This window comes from Netta rufina, assembly GCF_964035555.1.
Source record: "Netta rufina genome assembly, chromosome: 7".
In the NCBI taxonomy this organism is placed as follows: domain Eukaryota; kingdom Metazoa; phylum Chordata; class Aves; order Anseriformes; family Anatidae; genus Netta; species Netta rufina.
In genome coordinates, this window is record NC_140130.1 from 23,742,678 (window position 1) to 23,761,845 (window position 19,168).

Below are 19,168 nucleotides of genomic sequence, written 5' to 3' on the forward strand. Positions count from 1 at the left end.
ACTGTAGTTGTCTCCTCTGCCTTTCTCATATGATGTTCGTCTGCTATCTGCACAAAGTTCAGCTATAAATGTTCATCTGCTCATGAGACCTGGAAAATGTCTTTATTCTGCCCAATTCCCTTTTTATCTTTTCATTTTTGATATATATTTTTTTGGCTGTTATTTGTTTGTTTGTTTCTTGGAGTGTATACCCGGTTTTCAACCCTCTTCTCAGGATTTCAGGATTTACAGGGACATAATTGAGAGTTCTGATGGCGAGTGTTTTACACCCCAAATAGTGTTTTAAGATGTGCAGGGAAGTGGATCCCTCTTGGCTACTTCCAGGGGAACTGCATTCCTACAGTATCTATTGCAGGAGTCCCAAGAGATGGCATTTGCATACAATCACGACAATTATTTGCAAGCTAGAAAAGTTTAGCAGTCCTGGAATTAGGCAGCTAGAGATGCCAGGCAGTTTCAGCACCTGCAAGTGTTGGAAACAGCTTATGTTCATGTTCTAATCTTGCATTACAAAAAATAACGAGTCAGAATAGTCAGAAGAAATAATAGTGACTAAGAAAACGATCTCTTCAGAAACTGTTCCTGAAAATACACTGATAATATCAATACACTGAAGCTTTGACCCATGTTTAAGTTTTTTTTTTTGTTTGTTTGTTTTTACGACACCGTTTTTCTCAAAATGAGAGAGAGAGGAGAGAAATTAAGAAAGAACAGTGTTCTTTTTTATTTTATTTTATTTTTATTTTATGATTAAACACACTAATCAGGAGCTATCTCAGAGTAGAGATAACAGCAACTCTAGCTCATTGCTTTATGCTCTGAGACCAATCCTTATTATCGCATTGGATTTCCTGTTTGTGCAATATTTTATCCTTTTCTGCCATTTTGTATAGAATGTTACACTGCGTGTTACTTGGCATATATTCATCTATAGGAAAAGTATTTGGTAAACTGTGTTTACACAATACACTGTTTATTAAATGCAGAGAATATTTATAGACACACACCACACTGACATGTAGAAGCCAAAAGAAATTGTTGCTGACCTGAATGCTCAAGCTCAATTCCTTTACCTAAAAGTCTGCATTGCACAAAATTAGGGTCGTAATTAATCACCTCTTCTCCTGAAACATAGCTCTGAGAAGCTGTGCAGCTGGCTGAAAATAATTAGTCCATGATCTGGGTGCTGCCGAAATAAAGGTACATGGGAGATACTGGTTACAAATCACTGGCAGTTTAGGTTACGAGGCAGTTCCCAGATGCTACAAGTATACTCGAGGTGCTGAGGAAAACCAGCCCGCACTGAGTTGTGCTGTTTGTGAAATAGTTTGGGATTGTAGTATTGAAGCTTGTATTACAGCAAAATAATACAAAAGGAGAGTGTGTCCCAGCACATGTAAGAAGCTAGGCTCTGAAAACGGTATTTAAGCACTAAATAAAATGACATTTCCAGTGGTTTTGAGCACCCACCAGTTCTGCTTGACTGCCACATAAACTCAGTGGCAGTGACAGACACAAGTGAGTTTGCCAACCTGGAAGGCAGGTTTTAGCGTATTTAGGGTTGCTCCAACTGGAATCTTCAGGTACCCTATTTCTTAAGTGAGGAACCTGCCCTGGGACTGGGTGGTGGATGATGTGATCCAAAGTGAGTGTCTTGCAAGTGGTGAGAAGGTTTCTCCAGTGCTGGTTTTCATCTGTCTATCAGTAAAGCATACCGAGGTCTCTTCCCCTGTTATTTTGAGGCCAACTGGAGCTAACTGGGGCTACGTGAGAAGAAGCTCTGGGCATGCCATTATCCACTGACTGGACTTTGCAAGTCCATTTTGACTGCAAAAGTGTTGATTTCTTTTCTAGGGTAAGTTATAAAATCCCCTTTGGGGCTCTGCTGCTGGTGGTGATAACCTGCAACTTTGCAACACCTTCATTTGTGTTGCTTAAACTGTTTTGCAGCGGTGTTATTTGGCTTTCCCTGGACATTTCTGCTTTGTGGTTGGTCTTGGTCACTGGGTTTTCTTCATTATGGAAGTTCTGGATAGGCCAATGGATAACTTTTATGTTGCCTTTGGTCAATCTGTTTTGATGCAAAGCTGCGTAATTCTGCTAAATGCAGGGAACCGGTGTTGTTTACAGCAACCTCGCATCTGGCCCTGAAAATTTGGGCAACTCGGGGAAAGGAAAAAATTACGTTAAGGGAACACTAACTGCAAAATTATTCCAAAGATTGGGAGGCATAAAAGCCAGGTTGCACATGCACCCTTAATTCTGTCCCTTTGTCTACAGGTGATATGGTCAAGACTGAAGTGACACAGTCACCCCGGTTGTTTCCACATCGCTTCTGCCTTCTTTGGCCCTTCTGGCTCTGCTGTGCTGAATCTCGCCTGTTCAAATTTCCAGTGAACCTTCTTGCATTCTCCTCTGGTTCTCATCCTGCAGTTATAACCTCGGTATTGGGAGCAAGCCTGGAAAATTTCAGAATGAAAACCGAAACCTTCCAAAAGGTAGGAGCAAATAAAAATCAGAGGATATTAATATAGCAACAGCTGGACTTCAGCTTTAATAATGTATATGTTTTAGAGCACGTAGTGATTTAGATCAGATACAGGTATTTCTGTGCACTTCTGTTAAACCAGGCCCTGTGCCAGTAATACAATGAGAGCACGATATACTATATTAAAATACTAATTACCGAGCCCCTTTCTTCTGACGGGTCTACTAAAGATACTTCAAATGGATATGTGAGAATTGATCAAAGATTCTGCAGGCTGTTGCCACTGCTCACTGGGCATTGCAAACCAAAGAAGAACCTGACTCCCATGAAAAAGATACTGTGTTTTTACAAGCAATAAAAACCACCGGTCACTTGATTGCTATGGGGATGGATACAACTAAACTGGGCTTTCTTAAGGCAGGGAGCACGATCTAAGAGAAACAAAAAAAGACATGGGAGAGGGAGGGAGCGAGCGAGCGAGAGCTGAATTGATTTCAGTCTGTTCAGGTCTAGCTGGAAAACACAATGCAGCGAAACGCTCCCTTAGTCGGCAAGCTTCTTTTCCTAGGTTTTTCCCATGGTTTGAAGTGGAGAGGGAGGGATGGTATTAGAAAAAGCGTGTGTGAGAGAGAGACAAGGCTGCAGGAAAGGCAGAGAGATGAGAGACATCATTTGGAAGGGCGCAAAATAGTCCATTCCTTCTGGGGAGTGGAAAACTTTGATGTCAGCGTCGCTGGCTTTAAAGCGGCAGTGTCAGGTTCAGGCTGAAAAGCCCTGGTATTTGAATCTTTGTCTGTGCTTGCGCTTGCTGTGCCTCTGCACACACCTGCACGGCCCAACACCTGGTAGGGCACCCGCTGAGCCAGCGGGCCTGGCACGTCAGGGCAACGGGTGATGGAAAATGAGCACATGGGGGTAGGTGTCTCCACTGCCTCCTTCTACAGAGCTTCATGCTGAGAAAGCCCGTTTGTATGTTTGTGTGCATGGAAAGAGAGGGATGCGACAGGAAAAACTGCTGGAGTGCTGTGGGCTTTACCCCTTTTCAAAAAACTATTATCTGTACTAACGCGGTTATAAGTCTCACGGTGCCCAAAGAGGTGAAGAGGCACAGCTCTAGGTAAGGAGGGTCACCTCTGAGAGGCATTATGATTTGTCAGTCATCACATCATAGTCAATTCGGCTTCAAGAGTGACTACTGAAAGTCAGAAGCTCCTTCTCCTCTGCAGAGGCACAGGCACCTTGCAGAGCCTGGCTGGTTTGTCGTTCGAGTTGGGTTTCGACATAATGCTACTAACAATTCAGACACAATAGCAATGATAAATCCATTGCATACCCGGAGGAAAAGAGAAGGAAAATGACCAAATCTGTCACTCATGGCACTCAGGTGATTCTAGTAGAGCTGATCCAGAGCGCAGATGTCTCTTTCTCCTTTCCTCCATTCCAAGAGCAGAAAGATTTGCACCGATGGTGCAGCTGCAGGGACTCTTGCTCTGCTGGGTAGCAAGCTAATCCCACTGGAATCTTCACCCCAAAATTGTACCAGGCACTAACACGCTGCAAAAGTGAAATATTTGGGAATTATGCAGAGTTTCAGATCAAGCCAATGACAAATGCAATTGTTGCTGCAATGGTTTTAGGACTGTGAGGTCTCGGTTTCTAGCAAGAATAGAAGCATATGTGCATGGGGTGGCTTATGGGCCCTGATGGGAGACGGACAATGAATCAATTTACGTTCAATTGACAGACCTCCTTTATCGGAGGGAGAGATTTTGACTTGAATCCCTGGAATGTCGGCATTTTCCTTCCCAATACTCGTTTTCGGTTTAAATAGAGTGAAAGGCCTATTTTCATGGCAGGTGGGCTGTAGAAGGGAGGTTTTAATGACTCTTTATTCTTGGATTTATAATCTGACACGCTGTACGCACATGTGTTTGTCACGAAACTGTGTGAGGTGCCTACCACCATCCATGCATTGTCCAGCAGATGTTAAAGCCATCAAGTGTGTTTTCTCCCAGTTCCAAAGGAAAACATTCTCTATTTTGGGATGTGGGATTTTTTTTTTAAACTGATCTAAATAAACAAACAAAAATAGTCGTGGCGAGGTAGGGCTTACATGATCATAAGAAACCTGTGTAAATGAGGATCTAAGGCTTGTTCCCTGACCCATAAACTGGGTTAGTAATTAGTTGCTGCTGCAGTTTGTTGTTGTCACAAAACCCGAGGTTAGGCTGAGGCCTATTTTGAAATCACGTGCAATATGGGATATCTAAACATACACTTACAGCAGTGACCAAGCGTTGGTTGCTACTTACAATAATACCTGGGAGTCTGAGGTCACGTCCTGTGGGATGCTGGAGCAGTGTAGAAAGCACAGCGCTTTCACTGTGGGGTTTTCAGCCAAGGACCCCAAACCTACAGATGACTGTGCTAGAAGGGCCCTTGCATGTACATGGTGCTCCTTAGCAGGACCAGACCATACAGTGTAAAGACAGGGTGATAACTTACCCTCTGTTTTGTTTTATATGTGTATATACGTGTGTGCTTCATTAATAAGAGAATATAGGGTAGAAAATACAGGGTAGAATACACCTCGTGGCTTGGCATGAGCTGAACGAAGAAATAAAGGGAGGTTTCTAGCACCAGCTGGGTTCCTTTTGCTACACTATAAAACACTTAACTTCAAGTTGCTGAACTCTGTGTTTTAGTGATGAGAGTAAACCGAATTAACCAGTGAGAAATAAAAAAATGGCAACCTCCTTACTGAGGAAATTCTACTGTGCAAGAAAGTACTGCCAGTGATATGTTGCCTCTGTCTCTAGGGGGAAGAGATGAAGGAAGCCTAGAACTGTAGTAATTCTGCAAAATTGTAATTGCTGCAGGCAATTAGGCTCTGTCTTGGTTGTCCAGTCAAGGCAGACCCAAAGCTGCCTGTAAGATGAGGTTTGCTCATTTTCCTTATTATTATGTCCTAAGTGAAGCTTCAAATACGACAGCAGAGCATCCTCCAAGAGCAACAGAGCCCTCTGTGCCCATGGGCACGGTGCGTTAGGACACCATCAGACTTGCTTGTGGACGAGCTAGGGACTGGGTGAAGTAGGTGGAAGGCAGATGTGGGTTAAAACAGTACCACAGCCACCACTACACCAAGGATACTCTTACATGATTCTCTAAACACTCCAAAAATTTTTGGAACAACCTGTGGAATTAATGAAAATAGAGCTGAAAAACACTAGAAACAACTGTGTAAGTCTTGATCTTACTCTCAAAAGAAGCCAGTGGGAATTTGAATGTTTAGTTCCTCAGGCTCTAAGTATGAAAGAAAAAAAGCCCCTAAAATATCTTCATAGGTAGCCCCTATAAAAGCACAAGATTCAAAAGCATTCCTTCAGGAGATCAAGGACGGTCCAGCCTTTGAAGCCTGGAGGACTGGGAAATTTAAAGATCTTTGTGGCAATCATATTGTGCCATTAGAAATCTACCATTTGGAATTGTAAAGCATTTAAAAGGAATGATTCCAAATTCCACAGCTGTCTGGTGAGTGACAACTTGATGTGGCCTGGGGGGTAGGAAGAAGGTCATTGTTGGGAAAACAGTTAAAATGAACATTTTCTGAACAGATGCTTTAGATAATACTTTGATAAATGAGGTTAAAAACAAATAAAATAATCTGGGTGACTTCCAGAAAATAGCAGACTAGCAAAACAAACAAACCAAACTCAAAATGCAAAGACACGAAATAGGTATAGGGCTGGTATTTAGAAGATTGTAATAGAAGACTATTCAAAATAAAATGAACAACAAACAGAGTCTAAACCAGAAATATGAGACAATACTGCTGGCTATGGGAGGTTATACCTTTTTTTTATTATTATTATTTTATTATTGCTTTGCAGTTTTGCCAAGCAAGAGAGCTTCTGGAAGGCTCAGCTGTTAGTTTTGATACGTTAGAATATTTGTCAATCCATTTTTATCGCTGTTTTTCAAACCATTCAAGCAGCTCAGCTGTTGATGAAAATGCAAAAAGCATTGCATGTGCTTAGCAAGTGGATAATGAGAGCGACCCCCTCAGTTTAGTATCTTTGTCAGCAGAGTGTAGTGAGAAAAGTAAACAAACAGCATCACTGATGACAAACTGATTTATGGAATTGTTTGTTTTCATAATTTTCAGCATAGTTTATGGATAAAGGTCCTGATCCTGTGGCTGCTGAGAACCTTGTAGGGCTGGCCGCTGGCTGGGTGCCCTTAGTTCTCATTAAAAGCTCCTTGTAGAAGTGGTTTGGAACTATACAGAATAGGGTCTGTTGGGATTATTTTTAAGGGAAGATTTTCCCTTGCCTTTTAACAGAATTCATACCAAACAGCTTCTAATTCTAATTTCTTCTGGCAATCCCTTTATAGGTAAAACCAAATCAATATGCATAAACTGGGGTAAAAGGAGAAAATTCACCCCCAAATTCGGTATAACCTTTAATTTTATCCTCTTTAATCCTTTGATAATTTTTGTGCTTCTACTGCAGAAAAGCAATTTTGCTAATCACCTTTGTGCCAATCCCTGCATTCCTGACAATAGCGTGAACAGCTTCCATCAAAGTCTTTGATGTGGGAAAGACACACACACACATATAATCTGAAAACAATTCAGCTCCTTGGTTCTCAATGGTGAGCACTCTGCTTTAATAGAGTGCAAGTTCCGTGGAGGTTTCTAATCCTTTCTGCCAAACAGAAGAGACACAGTCAGGTAGCACACCTTATTCAGAAGTTAAAATAACATGTTACTTGCTCTCAGAGAAAATCAAAACAACTCAAGATCAAAAACAGATTCCGCCAACCCTAACGGGATAGACTTTCTACTCAGATAACTCTTGATCTAAGTGTGTAACAAGTAACCTGCTTTAATCCCTCAAAGCGATGGTGTTACAGATAAGTACTGTAGTAGCAGAGGAGGTGTCTTAAGTTTCAGAAATACACAAAAGCATTCGTTGGAAGGAAAAACAAAACAAAGAGCTGTCCACATGATTGTGTCTTTAGCTGGAAAGGTGTATTTGAGGGCACTGCAAAGAAGAATAAAACCCCTTGAAGACAGGAGAAAGAAAGAAAAAAAGGCAGGCATTGAAAAGGTATTTCTTCCAAGCTGAGTTTCATTGACTTGCACTGTTAAAGCGCAGCCTTTACAGGTGTCAGCTCCCGTTTTTAGCTTACAAATCCTGCAAGCTGGAATGGTCTGCTACTTCAGCACAGAACATTGCCCCATTTTCTAGAGGTTCAGAGTGGTCATGGGTCATGAAAGGACTGGGATCTTTGTAAGATATGTGAAGGCTGTATTACTGACTTTACTATACTGCACTGGGCACCTGCATTGACTTCTTTATTAGAGTTCAAACAGTGTAGCAAAAATCACGATATGTGTACAGTTTCAGTAACAGTTCAAAACCTTCCTTGGTTCTTGTTCCTGCAAAAACCTACCTATGCTCTTTGTTCAGCACTGATGAGACTAGAGCCATTGGGCATCTTAGCCTGTGATGCACAGCACTGCCAGCTCCACAGCAGTCACAGCAGCTGAAGGCAGGCATGAGAAGTGTGTGCAGTTGCAGGTCCATTCCTCTTAACAAAGAAAATAATGGATTATATCCATTGGGGCAAAAAAAATAATTATTCTTAAATGTTGTAAGGCAATTATCCACACTAGAAAACAATGTTGCATATAAGAGAGCAACATACCATATATTGTTTTCTCCATAATACTATTTACAACCCCTGTCCAGATCGTGTTTGAGCCTCTCTGAGATTACTGCTTACAAACATTCCATCTTAGGCAAATCTTCGATAGTTGTTTTTACCTTGGGCCACAAACTGGGGAGCACTAAGGCCCTGCTTTGCAGATGCACTTGGCCATACTTTGGTTCTGCTATCACCAAGGGCCACACTGCACATTTTACTTTGCAGCCAGGCTCCTTCCAGAGTGCACCATGTTGTTTCCCTGGCAAAGTGGCACAGGCTGAGGACAGGAATATGGGTGTCACATAGCGTGGGGAGAGACACTACCAGAGACATGTCAGATGTAGCCTCTGCAAAGTGACAGAGCCTAAGATGAGAAGGGACCCCTCTCACTGTCTTGTGTGATTCCTGAGCTAGGGCTTGCTGGATAAATTCCTGATTCAAGTTTTAGTTGTTGTGGTCCAATCACGCTCTCTTAGGGGAACAAAAATCTGGTATTATTTTAAAGAAATCCAGTAATGGTGAATCAACCATAAATCTTGATAAGCTGTTTCAACAGTTAATTTTCTTCACTACCAAAACATGCATTATTTATAAATTTGTTTCCCATCACCTTCTGTCAAGCGATCTTATCTCTTTGTCTGCTAAATTGAAGATCCTGGTGTTACCAGATTTTTCTTCCTGTTTCAGTGCTCGTAAGGTATGATCACCTCACACCTTAACCTTCTCTTTAGCAAACTAAATAGACTGAGCACTTTGGGTCTCGCTATAAAACATGTTTGACAGTCCAGCAATCATTCTTACTACTCTTCTTTGAAACCCCTCTAGTTTTTCAACATCCTTCTTGAAATGTTGGCTGGACAAATTATTTCCAAAGCCGTCACAACAGAGTCAAAAACAGAGGTAAAAGAACCTCCCGGCTCGTTTGTTTCCCAGGGCAGCACCAGCCCTTTGGTCACAGCGCTGCAGAAGGAGCTCACGTTCAGCTGATTATTCATCTTAATGAAGTCTTTACGGAATTGCAGCTTTGCAGGATAGAGTTACATCCTTTCAGTGTGACCTACATTCTTTGTTCCTAGATGTGAAACTTCACATTTGGCTTGATTGAAATACATATAATTTGATTATGCCTAAACTTAATATAAGGTTGTGCAGCCATAAGCATCCTTTGGCTCTTCCCTGAGGCTTTGTGCCTCCTACAAAACTTTGCTAATAGTGATTTCAAGATTTTTTTTTCCAGGTCACAAATATCAAATAATGTAGGGTCCATAAGCTTTCTCTGGAATCCCACTGGAGAAAGACCAACTTGATAATAAGTTGGTCTCTTTACAATAACAATTTAAGACAGAGAAGTCATTCAGCTTTTAATAAATTTAATGTATCAGACATTGCCAAAGTTTATTACAAAAGAGCTAATTATAAATACATGTTTAAGCTTATGTCATCAAAAAGATATTGAATTAGTTTGTTATAAAAGTGCATTCACACCAACTTTCCATAATCTTTTGTTAAGCAACGTTTGTTACGTTACCTCCCTTTCAGTTGGCTACTGAAATCTTGTGCTGAAAGATGTGCTGTTATCTTACCTGAGGTTTATATTAGGCTGAGAAGTTTGTAATTAATTGGGCTGATTCACTCGTAATAAATGCTGATAAAGCATTTGCCTTCTTCTGGTCTTCTGGAATCTCCTTGAATTCCAGGGTGCATTGAAACTCAGTCTAAATGGACAAGACAGTTCCTCAGCTGGCAGTGTTGAACCACTCAAATACGAGGCCTCCAGAGTTGCTGATTTAGTCATCTTAATATTTGAATGCTTGAGATTACGTAGACAAGATGACCATCTGGAAGTAGATGCAATAACTAAAAGGCCTGTCTGCTATGGTAACCTCATTATATGCTGAAATTTATTTTCCTACTCCACTATGCAAAAGGAGATGTAGTCTGTGGAGGGTGAGCGATACCTGTACAAAGCATTCGAGGTAGATGATTTACTTTTCATAACTTATCTATTTTTTAATTCTGAGGCAGAAGTTTCCCCAAGCATTTCGAGCTTCCATAGAGTGGAAAATACTGCAAGAAAGAATAGAACAACACTTTAATCAGATTTTCCTGCTCCACTGTTTGTGGAAGGCTACTTTGCCATTTTGGACCAGATCCTTCTGTGTTGTCAGTACTCCAGGCTCCTGTGGATGGCAATAATGACTCAGTTATTAAGAACTTTTTTTTTTTGGTGGTGGTGTGCATGTATGTATGTACATAGGTGTGTGAAGTGTGGGCACTTTTTCAGCCCCTGCTCTGTGGAGGGGGAATGGATGGCACAGCAGGGTCTGAGCAAAAAGCCAGCCTTAAATTCTCTGCAGCAAGGCCCCTTCTCACATGGGGAAGACCCTTTCTTTTAAGTGGCCCGGGAATCTGGCAGTTGAGACCAGCAGTGTAACACCAGATGACCCCTGCTGTCATCTCGTGGGTGACAGGAACTCCTGACCCTGCTCGAGGATAATTAATGAGCAGCAATCACCTTGCTGTTCACCTTCCTTCGCCGGGGTGCTAGCCCAGCCAGGGCTGCTCCAGGTGGCGGAGCAGATGCTCTGCTTACCTGGGATCACCGTTCCCACCATTAATTATTCACGTTATTAGAGAACACACAGACAGGGTGCCGTTATTAACACCATCTACGACGAACACCAGCCACGGGGGGGGGGGGGGGGGCACTTTGGTGGTGGACGGTCCACGGGGGAGTCCCAGTGGCCCCCGTTAAGGAACTCACTCGCTGCCGAGGGTGGGCTCGGCGTGTCCCCGTGTCCCCCCCCCCGGCCGCCACCGCCTCCTCCCCCGGAGGGGGGCAGTGACAGGCAGCGGCTCCTGCCCCATGTGACTGGGGAGCGGCTGCCCCCGTCCATGGCTTGGCCTCCCCCGGGCAGCAGCAGCTCCGGCTCCCGGGGAGGAGGGGCAGGAGCTGCTGCTCCATGGGGAGGAAGGGCAGCCCCCGATCCCCCCAGGCGGAGGGGGGATCCCGGGCCGCCTCCCCCCCCTCCTCCCCCCCCCTTTCCCCGCTCTGGGCCTTACCCGAGGAGCTGCTGCTCCTCATCTGCTCCTACCTGGACGTGCAGGCCTTGGGCCGCCTGGGCCAGGTCTGCCGCCGCCTGCGCTTCCTCAGCAGCCGCGATCTCCTCTGGAGGCGCATAGCCCGCGGCTGCCTCAACTCCGGCTTCACCCAGCTCGGCACCGACCTGTAAGCGAGGCCTCCGCGGCCGAAGGGCGAGGGGGAGGCGGCGGCGGCGGCTGGGAAAGGCCGGGGATGCTGCGGCCTAGCCGGTTGCTAAGGGGCGCTCTGCGCTCCTGGCGTAGTCGCTAAGGGGGGCTCCCCGCTGCCGTCAGGGGGCGGAGGGAAGGGGGGGGGGCTATTCTCGAAGCGCGGCTGCGCCGTCGTCGCTCTGCGCCCGAGAGGGGCGGCGAGGGCAGGGGAAGGGCAGCGGCGGAGGGGCCGCCGTGGGGCCGCCCCCGGGAGGGGAGGGACCGCGTGTGGCGGGCCCGGGGCTGCTCTGAGGTGTGGGGTCTGGCCCGGGTTGTGCCCAGCAGGGTCGGGGAGAGTGGGGAGAAGCTCTCAGTGCCCAGCCAGAAAGCGGGAGAGAGTGGTGGGGGTTTCCCCAGCCCCCCTCGGTGCCAGGCAAGCAGGGAGCAGCCCTCAGATGTTGGGGCTGGAGATGCTCTCCTGAGGAGCTCTGTCCTCCAAACTCCTCCAAAGCACGACACAAACTCCTCCAAAGCATGACACTTCAAGCCAGGGGAGGTGAAAGCATGGAGAAACTGAAGGAGCTGCTGTGTGCCAGCTCTCCCTCACAGCTGCTGAGTGGCACCTCTGGTCTTGCCTGCAACTACCAGGGGAGGCAAAACACCAAGGGAGGTTTTGGTTAGAAATTAGGAGATGTTTCTTCTCAGAAAAAATGCTCAGGCGTTGGACCAGGATGCCCAAGGAGGTGGTGGAGTCACCGTCCCTGGGGGTGTTTAAGTAGAGGTTGGATGTGGTTCAGCGGATGACAGTGGTAGATGGTTGGAGCAGGCGATCTGGGAGCCCTTTTCCAACCTGAATGATTTTGTCATTCTACCAAAGCCTCAAAGACACCTCAGAAAAGTGCTTGTAAGGGACACAGACCTGGCCTAGCATCTGCTGGAAAGCCTGGAGAATGAGCCTAAATGTGTTATTAGGTGCGTGAGCCTTCATGGCAGGGATCCTGTGACTAGGAACATGTCCCTTCAAGCCTCCTGTGCTGGTATTGCTGGTGATGGCTGTCACAGGGGAAGTGACTGTGGGACTCTGTGGCTTCAGGGGTTTAAAGTTTTGTGGACAGGTTTGCTGTTTTGTTGTTGATGTTTTTAAATTCAACAGCACGCCTTCAGATTAGGTGTGAGACCCGTTGACCTCAGTGTGCATGACACCATCATCTTTCTAGATGGAAGTGTTTTGGGGTTTTGGCTTTGGCAGTCCTTATTAAGAATCCAAAGGCTGTATTTCCTCTAAGTTTTATTAGCATACGAAATGCCACTCAGAGGTAGCCACACAATGTGGGCTTTCCTTGCTGCTTGGAGGATCCCGATGGGAAGCTCACGTTCTTTGGGTCTATGAATCGCTTCCTGTGTTTCCCTATAGCTGCCAGCTCAGAGCCCAGCATCTTATTTGTCATCCAGTGACACAGTAATGTTGCCCTAAATGCTGTTAACGTGAATCATACCAGAAGGGATGTTTGAGGCCTGTTTTGCTGTCTCATGGTGTTATCTCATCAGTGACACAGACTTGGAGAAACAACCATGGCCCCTGCTGTCAGCAATAGAGCTTCAGTGGTGCTGACAATCCCTGTGTTGGATTTTCAGGCCAGGACTTAAACCCACTCAATTTTTGTAGGATGGCAGCTGTAGCCAGTGGACGTTACAGCCATGGACTGGGCTTCGGAAAGTGAACCACAGTTCCCTAGGAAGTAAGCAGGAATAAGGGCTACAGAATGGCTGTGCGTTGGACTTTCTCTGCTGTGATATATGATTTTGTCTCCCGAGGAAATGAAGTTCTGTATTTTTCATTAAGAATAAGGTGATACTATGCTGTTTCGGTTGCGGGGAGGGATCAGGTGTACAGCCGAGCAGGTGCAGCATGTGTAAGGACCACCACTTCCCCTGCAGAGGAATGCAGCTCTATAAACAGCTACAGAAAAGTTTGCTAGGTCAGAGGGTCTAAGTGAAGGGAAGGGTACTTGAGTGTCACAAGCTCTCAGGGATTTCAGTGCTGTTAGATTTGCTATGAACAGGATCTTTTTTTTTTTTTTTTTTTCTTTTTTAAGTAATTCTAGGATGTGCTTTTGCACTGAATCCTATTTTCAAGTTTTCTTTAAACAACTTTAGCACAGCATGCTGCTTTTAGCATTGGTCAGCACTGCCCTGGTCCTAGGGAGTTCAATCTTAGGTAATGCACCAAGAGGCCCTACAAGTCAGTCATATAGGAACCTTGAGATATTCTAGAGGAAGAATCCTTTAATTACTTTTAACTTCTCACACAATCTTGGTTTGTTGTACAGTTATAAAATTTATACCTAGCTGGAAAAGAGTTTAATAGTCTGTGTGGCAGCTTGAGGGTTTAAATAGCCATGTCTCTTCCATACTGACTGCTCCTCATGCATGTCTCCAAGACCAAGAGCAATCTCCAAGATTGTTCTTGCAGCTGAACGAGTGAGATTTGAGGAGAGAGGTTATATTTTATTCGACTGACCAGTACAAACTAGGGAGGGGGTCTGGCTAAGCTGGACACGCAGCCTTCCTTCCTGATAGCAATTCCAGGTAAGAAACCAGTAGGTTGCTCCTTGAAGGTTAAATTTGTGCTGAGTAGGTGTTTAAGCTAGAATATCACTGGATAAATAGAAAGGTAATGAAGGTGATGGGTAGCTGGGCCTTCTTGATAACTGCTTTCTTAATCATACAGCATAAATCCTGAGTTTGTCAAACTTGGCTATGACTTGCTTGAAAGCAGAAGCTTCTGTTGCACGGTCTGGGTAACACACGGCACTAGGTAGAAGATGTTTTTTACTTTCCAGAGGTATTTGTTCAATGCTGTCTGCAACTGAGAAAGCAAAGGCTGGAACCGTTTTATGGTAAATGTACTTAATGAAATAACGTGCATGGTTCTAACATTAGATCTTAAACTGATGGTCCCTGGGAGGCTGGCATAAGTTAAAAACTAGTCTGGGGAGTATTTACTGTTTAAAACAAAAAAACAAAAACAAAAAAACATCTCAAAATGAGTTTGATCATTTCTGCTGTTAAATGTTTTTTGATAAGCCATCTGTTAATGCTTGCTAAATAGAGATAAATTTGAGCCTGGAGTGTAAGATAGCTGTGAAACTTACCCCCTCCCCTCCCCCACTTGCCCATTTTTTAAAAGGGTGATTAACTTGAAAATGACACCATTTCTTCAAAACGTTGTTTCTGTTAGGTATATCTTCAGATAATTGCAACAAGAAGATCAGAGGGAGAAGGGCTTTAGCTTGTATGTGAAACAACTGGTTTTGTGCAGTCGGGTTGCATATAACAGTTTCTCAAGCCAAAATAGGGAACAGAGAAAATTTTTAAGAAACTGCTTGCGAAACCCTTGCTGTAGAGGAGCACGGGAAAGAGAAATTGTAGTACCTAAAACAGTTTGATTTAACTTTTAAAGTTATCTATTTTCCATCTTGGCTATCCGCCTTTGAAAACTGCCAGCTGTTTTTATCTCAGGAAACATACTTACGCTTAAATAATGCTCAATTGATTGGCTGATGATGTCAAAGCAAGATAGGAACTTTATCCTAGGTGCTAGTTGTTATGCAGAAAGGCATATCCACAGCATTGACAGTCTCTCATATTTGCTCTTTTTGGTGGATTCCGCTAATGAGTAGCTGTGTGTGTCAGCTAGATATTTAAGGTATTATTTTGATCATGCGCTGTGCACACAGCAAACTTTTTTCTTCTTTGCTGTGTTTCCATCCACTTCATTCCTTGGCAGGGGGAATCAGTAGGTTTGCATTGCTGTGAGTTTGTGTATATTAGGGCTAGCAGGGCCTGACTTGGAAAGGTTCTTAAGCACATTCTTGGTGTTCAAAATGCACTTTTCCTTCTTTGAATCGTGAGTAAGTAAATGCTTAATAGAATATTGTGTTGCTGGTTTGGAAACGTACAGTGGTTTTAGGTATTTGTGGTTCTTGGCACCTGTCCTGCATGCATCTGTGTCAGGCTCCCTTTTGTAACGTGTTGTCATGTTAACGTTATGTATAGACCCGTCCTGCAATAAGACCTTGTCATGGGGTTGGTAAAAAGATAGTCCCCACGCTATGAGTTTTGCTTCACACAGTCAGAGGAACCGCTCGAGCAAGAGCTGAGACCCCTCTTCGTGACGTAAGGTGAGCGTTTTTGTTCCAAAAATGCATGGCAGCGTATCACAGAAAAACACGGCTTAATAATTCTTTTTGCAGCTAAGCTGTAGCTGAGCAGTAAGCACAAAGCCTCCGGGGTTTCTGGTGAGTATAGTGATATTACAGTTGTGTCTGGCAGCCTGCGTCTGTTTTGCCAGCTGTTGTACGGGCCCAGCAAGAGCAGTCCCTGCCCTGAAGAGCTCGCTGCCCAAATAGGCAGGGTAAACAAGGGCTGGGAAGCGGAGGCAGCGAGATGTGAACCAGGCTGCCCTCGGTGCAGCAGGTCAGTGTCAGAGCCAGGAATAGAAGAGGGTGCTTTGAGCCCGCAGCCAGGGCCTGCCCGCTGGACCACCTCGGACTGGAGAAATCGGAGAGGCAGAGAGGCTCGTCGCAAGGTGGTTCTTTATTTAAAGCGTGGACAAAGGGAATAAAGTTGCAGCTGGGCTAAACTTATTTCCTCTTTGTTACAACGGAATTTTAGAGGGCAAGTTAAAAGTTGCAACCTAAATAGCTTGACGGCGTCCTCTTTGTGATGTATTAATAGCTGTTGTCAAAATATAGAAATGTTCCACTGCGTGTTTTCTCTCTCCCAGTCTCCCACCCTGCCTTGCCTACAAGGATCACGCTATATTCTCCAGTCCAGAAATACAGATTCATGAGAATTTATCATCACTAAGTATTTAAGAACTAGTGCAAGCATTTCTGTGAGTTAATAAAAGCAGTGTTTTCTCCAGATCTTGGAAAAATATATACACCTGCAGGAGCAGGAAATGGCCAATCTATGCAAGTCAAATCCAAACGCAGAGTGCAGCAATCATGGGAGACCTCTGCCTTCGGTGCTGGAAGGGGAGGGAGTGTGAAGCAGCTTGTATAGCTGCTTCAGTTTCCTTCATCTTTTAAAACGTGTTTTGCCCAAGTTTCATTACTTTAAGTCAGAAATGAAGGAGGCAGTGAACTGGTGCAGACGATGCAGAGGGGAATCCTCTGGGGAGGACATTGCAATAACGGAAAAGCCTGGAAGAGGGCACACAGCTATTGCTTTGCGCTGGAGAAGTCAGTGGGTTTTAGGAACTCCTGTTAGCTTCGTGTTCTGTCTTAAACTGGTAGTTCTGGGCAGTTCGGGCCTGCCAGGATGGCTCCACGATATTGAAACTGCTTCTTCAGCCAGGAATGGGCAATTTGTTTGTAAGAGTTCATACTGGCCTGCCTCCCTTAAAATCTTTGTGAGTTCAAAGCAGCAGAAGAATTTTGTCTAGTTCAGGACTTAAGAAACGTATGCTGTGCCTGTTTTATTACTCCTGTAACCTGCATAAGTGAAATTTCACTCTGTCTGAATCTTACCCTGACACTCTGCTCCTTCAGATCAGAATATACGTGACAACTACTGAGCAGCTACAGGTTTGTTCACATCTTCCTGGGCTATTCATTTATTTTATTTTATTTTTTTATGTAGCCAAAAAGTCTAAATAGCTCCTTGAGAGATGCAAAACCCTGCCTGGAATTTCTATCCAAGTTCCAAATTCCAAGGCGGGGGATCATCATAAGGGAGGTGGTATCTGATGGCAGAGCTGTACGGCTCAGGCTTGGTGATGATGTTTCTATTGTTGGTTTTGTTTGTTTGTTTGTTTTTGGAAGCATGTCTTTGGTGTGTGTACAGAAATTCACCTGCTCTCCTGGGTCTAAATAGAAGTCTCCAGCTCTTTCATGCAGGTGGATCGCTCACAAGACCCCTGAGGTGGGGCAGGAAACCTGCACTGCCTGCAAGGGTCTGGCTGAGGGAGCTTAGAGGCACCGGAGGAGGCAAGGAGCAGTGAGAGAAATCTGCAGATCTCTCTTCACCTCGGAATTATTTGAACCCGTGTCACATTTGAAGGGGGAGAGCGCAGAAGACAGACTGAGCCTGGCGGTAAGCTAAAGAAGGGTCATGCGCTAAAGGAATTCAGGTGGAATTCTTGCACTGGAAGAGCTATTTTGCAAGCAGGTCGACTTCTTGAGGACAGCAACAGGAGCTCCTGACATAAATAGCTTTTCCCTCTTGGCTGTCTGTTGGTGGCCCGTGACTTGCAAATGCACCGAGACCCTGCCGCTCAACAGGTGTGTCCCGATTACACAAATAAGAGCAGTTGGTCCCTGGGTTAGCCATCTCTGCCACAGGGCCAAGGTTGAAAGCCGGGCTTAGCCACCGTGACCTATTTGTTCCTCTGAATGACCCTTCGAGGCAGGCTAGAGGCAGGCTGGTGACAGCTTTTATGCAGGCAGCAGATTTTGTCCGCAGAAGAGATTCGCTCTCAGCGGGTCTCTGCAGACTTGCATTGCCAGACGAGCTCTTTCGGCACTTAAAGTGCAGCAAAATGCAAAGCGCTTCGGCGGGTTAGGATGCCCCATGCAGCTGGGAAAATAGACGGTATGACACGGTGGTGTTACCTTCTGTAACACAGTCTGTGTTGTTGCAGGCACCGCTGTTTTGGCACATGCTGAAATTGTAGACGGCCAGGAGGAATCTCCCCGGGACGCAGTAAAACAGAAGCTCCTGCTATTGCAGGAATACCCCTTCTAGTGGCAAAGGAGATTGCACAGGGAAGGGATCATTGAAGGCAATGATGCTGGAAGTGAAGCTTTGGGAGGAGATGGGCTTAATCTCTGGCTGAGTAATTCATTCTTCTGCTGCTTTTTTTGGAGGCCAGGCCAGCAACTGTCATGGTGGCTGAGGTCGCCTGGGTCAGTGGTGCTGTGGGGGGATAGTCCCAGTCCCTCACTTCAGCAGCTGGGAAGTGGGCTCCAGGTGGAATATTAAATTTCTTCTGGTAACTCTGCCAAGAAAGAGAGGAAATCCATAATTTGAGCAAAATACTTTAACCTCTTTTTGGAAGGGAGGGCGAGGTAGGAAGGGGGAAATGAAAATTCCTTTATAGTGGGTTGGTTGGGATGACTTTTGTCCTGGAACATTCTCCCAGGCTGTGACAAATGTTCAGCTTCTCTTTCTTAGTGAAGCAAAGGCTTTGCAAAGCAAACCTCCACCAGGATTGCATGCAACTGGAAGCGTGCGTTAGCTCAGGTCATGTTTTGCACCACACGGTTTGGGATCCTGATAGAATGCTTTTTGGATTAAGTAGCTAATAAAAAAAGATAGTGTCACGCCACTTCATAGGCTGTTAATAATTGTGACCCCTTAGCAAAGGTGGTAAAATGATGGACTCTGGTCCTTGCGTGGGATTTAAGAGCATTTTGCTTGAATTTCCCTGAATTTTCACAGTGTTCACCAGTTCTTGTATTGTGTGTTTCCTGTCATCCTTGTAGGGTGCTGGACGCTTGAGTTGTGTACTGATGCAGCTCTGTGTTTCTGGTGAAAACAGTGGTCCTTCCTCAGTGAGTCAGCCTCTGCAGTCTTGAAGTTCACTGCTGGGTGGTTTCTTCGAGAACCTGAATGCCAAGAGCTTGATTTCACAGGGAACTTAAGCATGTAGTGAATTTTAAGCACGTGGTTTAGTGTTTTGCTGGATTGCGTGCTAATAAAGGTCAAGTTATTCAGTGGCTG

At 44.9% G+C, this 19,168-nt stretch overlaps 1 protein-coding gene across 1 annotated transcript in view; it reads left to right on the plus strand.

Annotated features, from left to right (window-relative positions):
* The first annotated feature begins 11,084 nt into the window (after positions 1-11,084).
* The window catches only part of FBXW4 (F-box and WD repeat domain containing 4), a 57,948-nt gene continuing 49,864 nt past the window's right edge, over positions 11,085-19,168 (plus strand). Inside the window, 2 exon segments of the mRNA XM_084290558.1 lie at positions 11,085-11,246; positions 11,249-11,435. Of these exon segments, the coding sequence (XP_084146684.1) occupies positions 11,102-11,246; positions 11,249-11,435 (332 nt within the window). The 5' untranslated portion in view covers positions 11,085-11,101.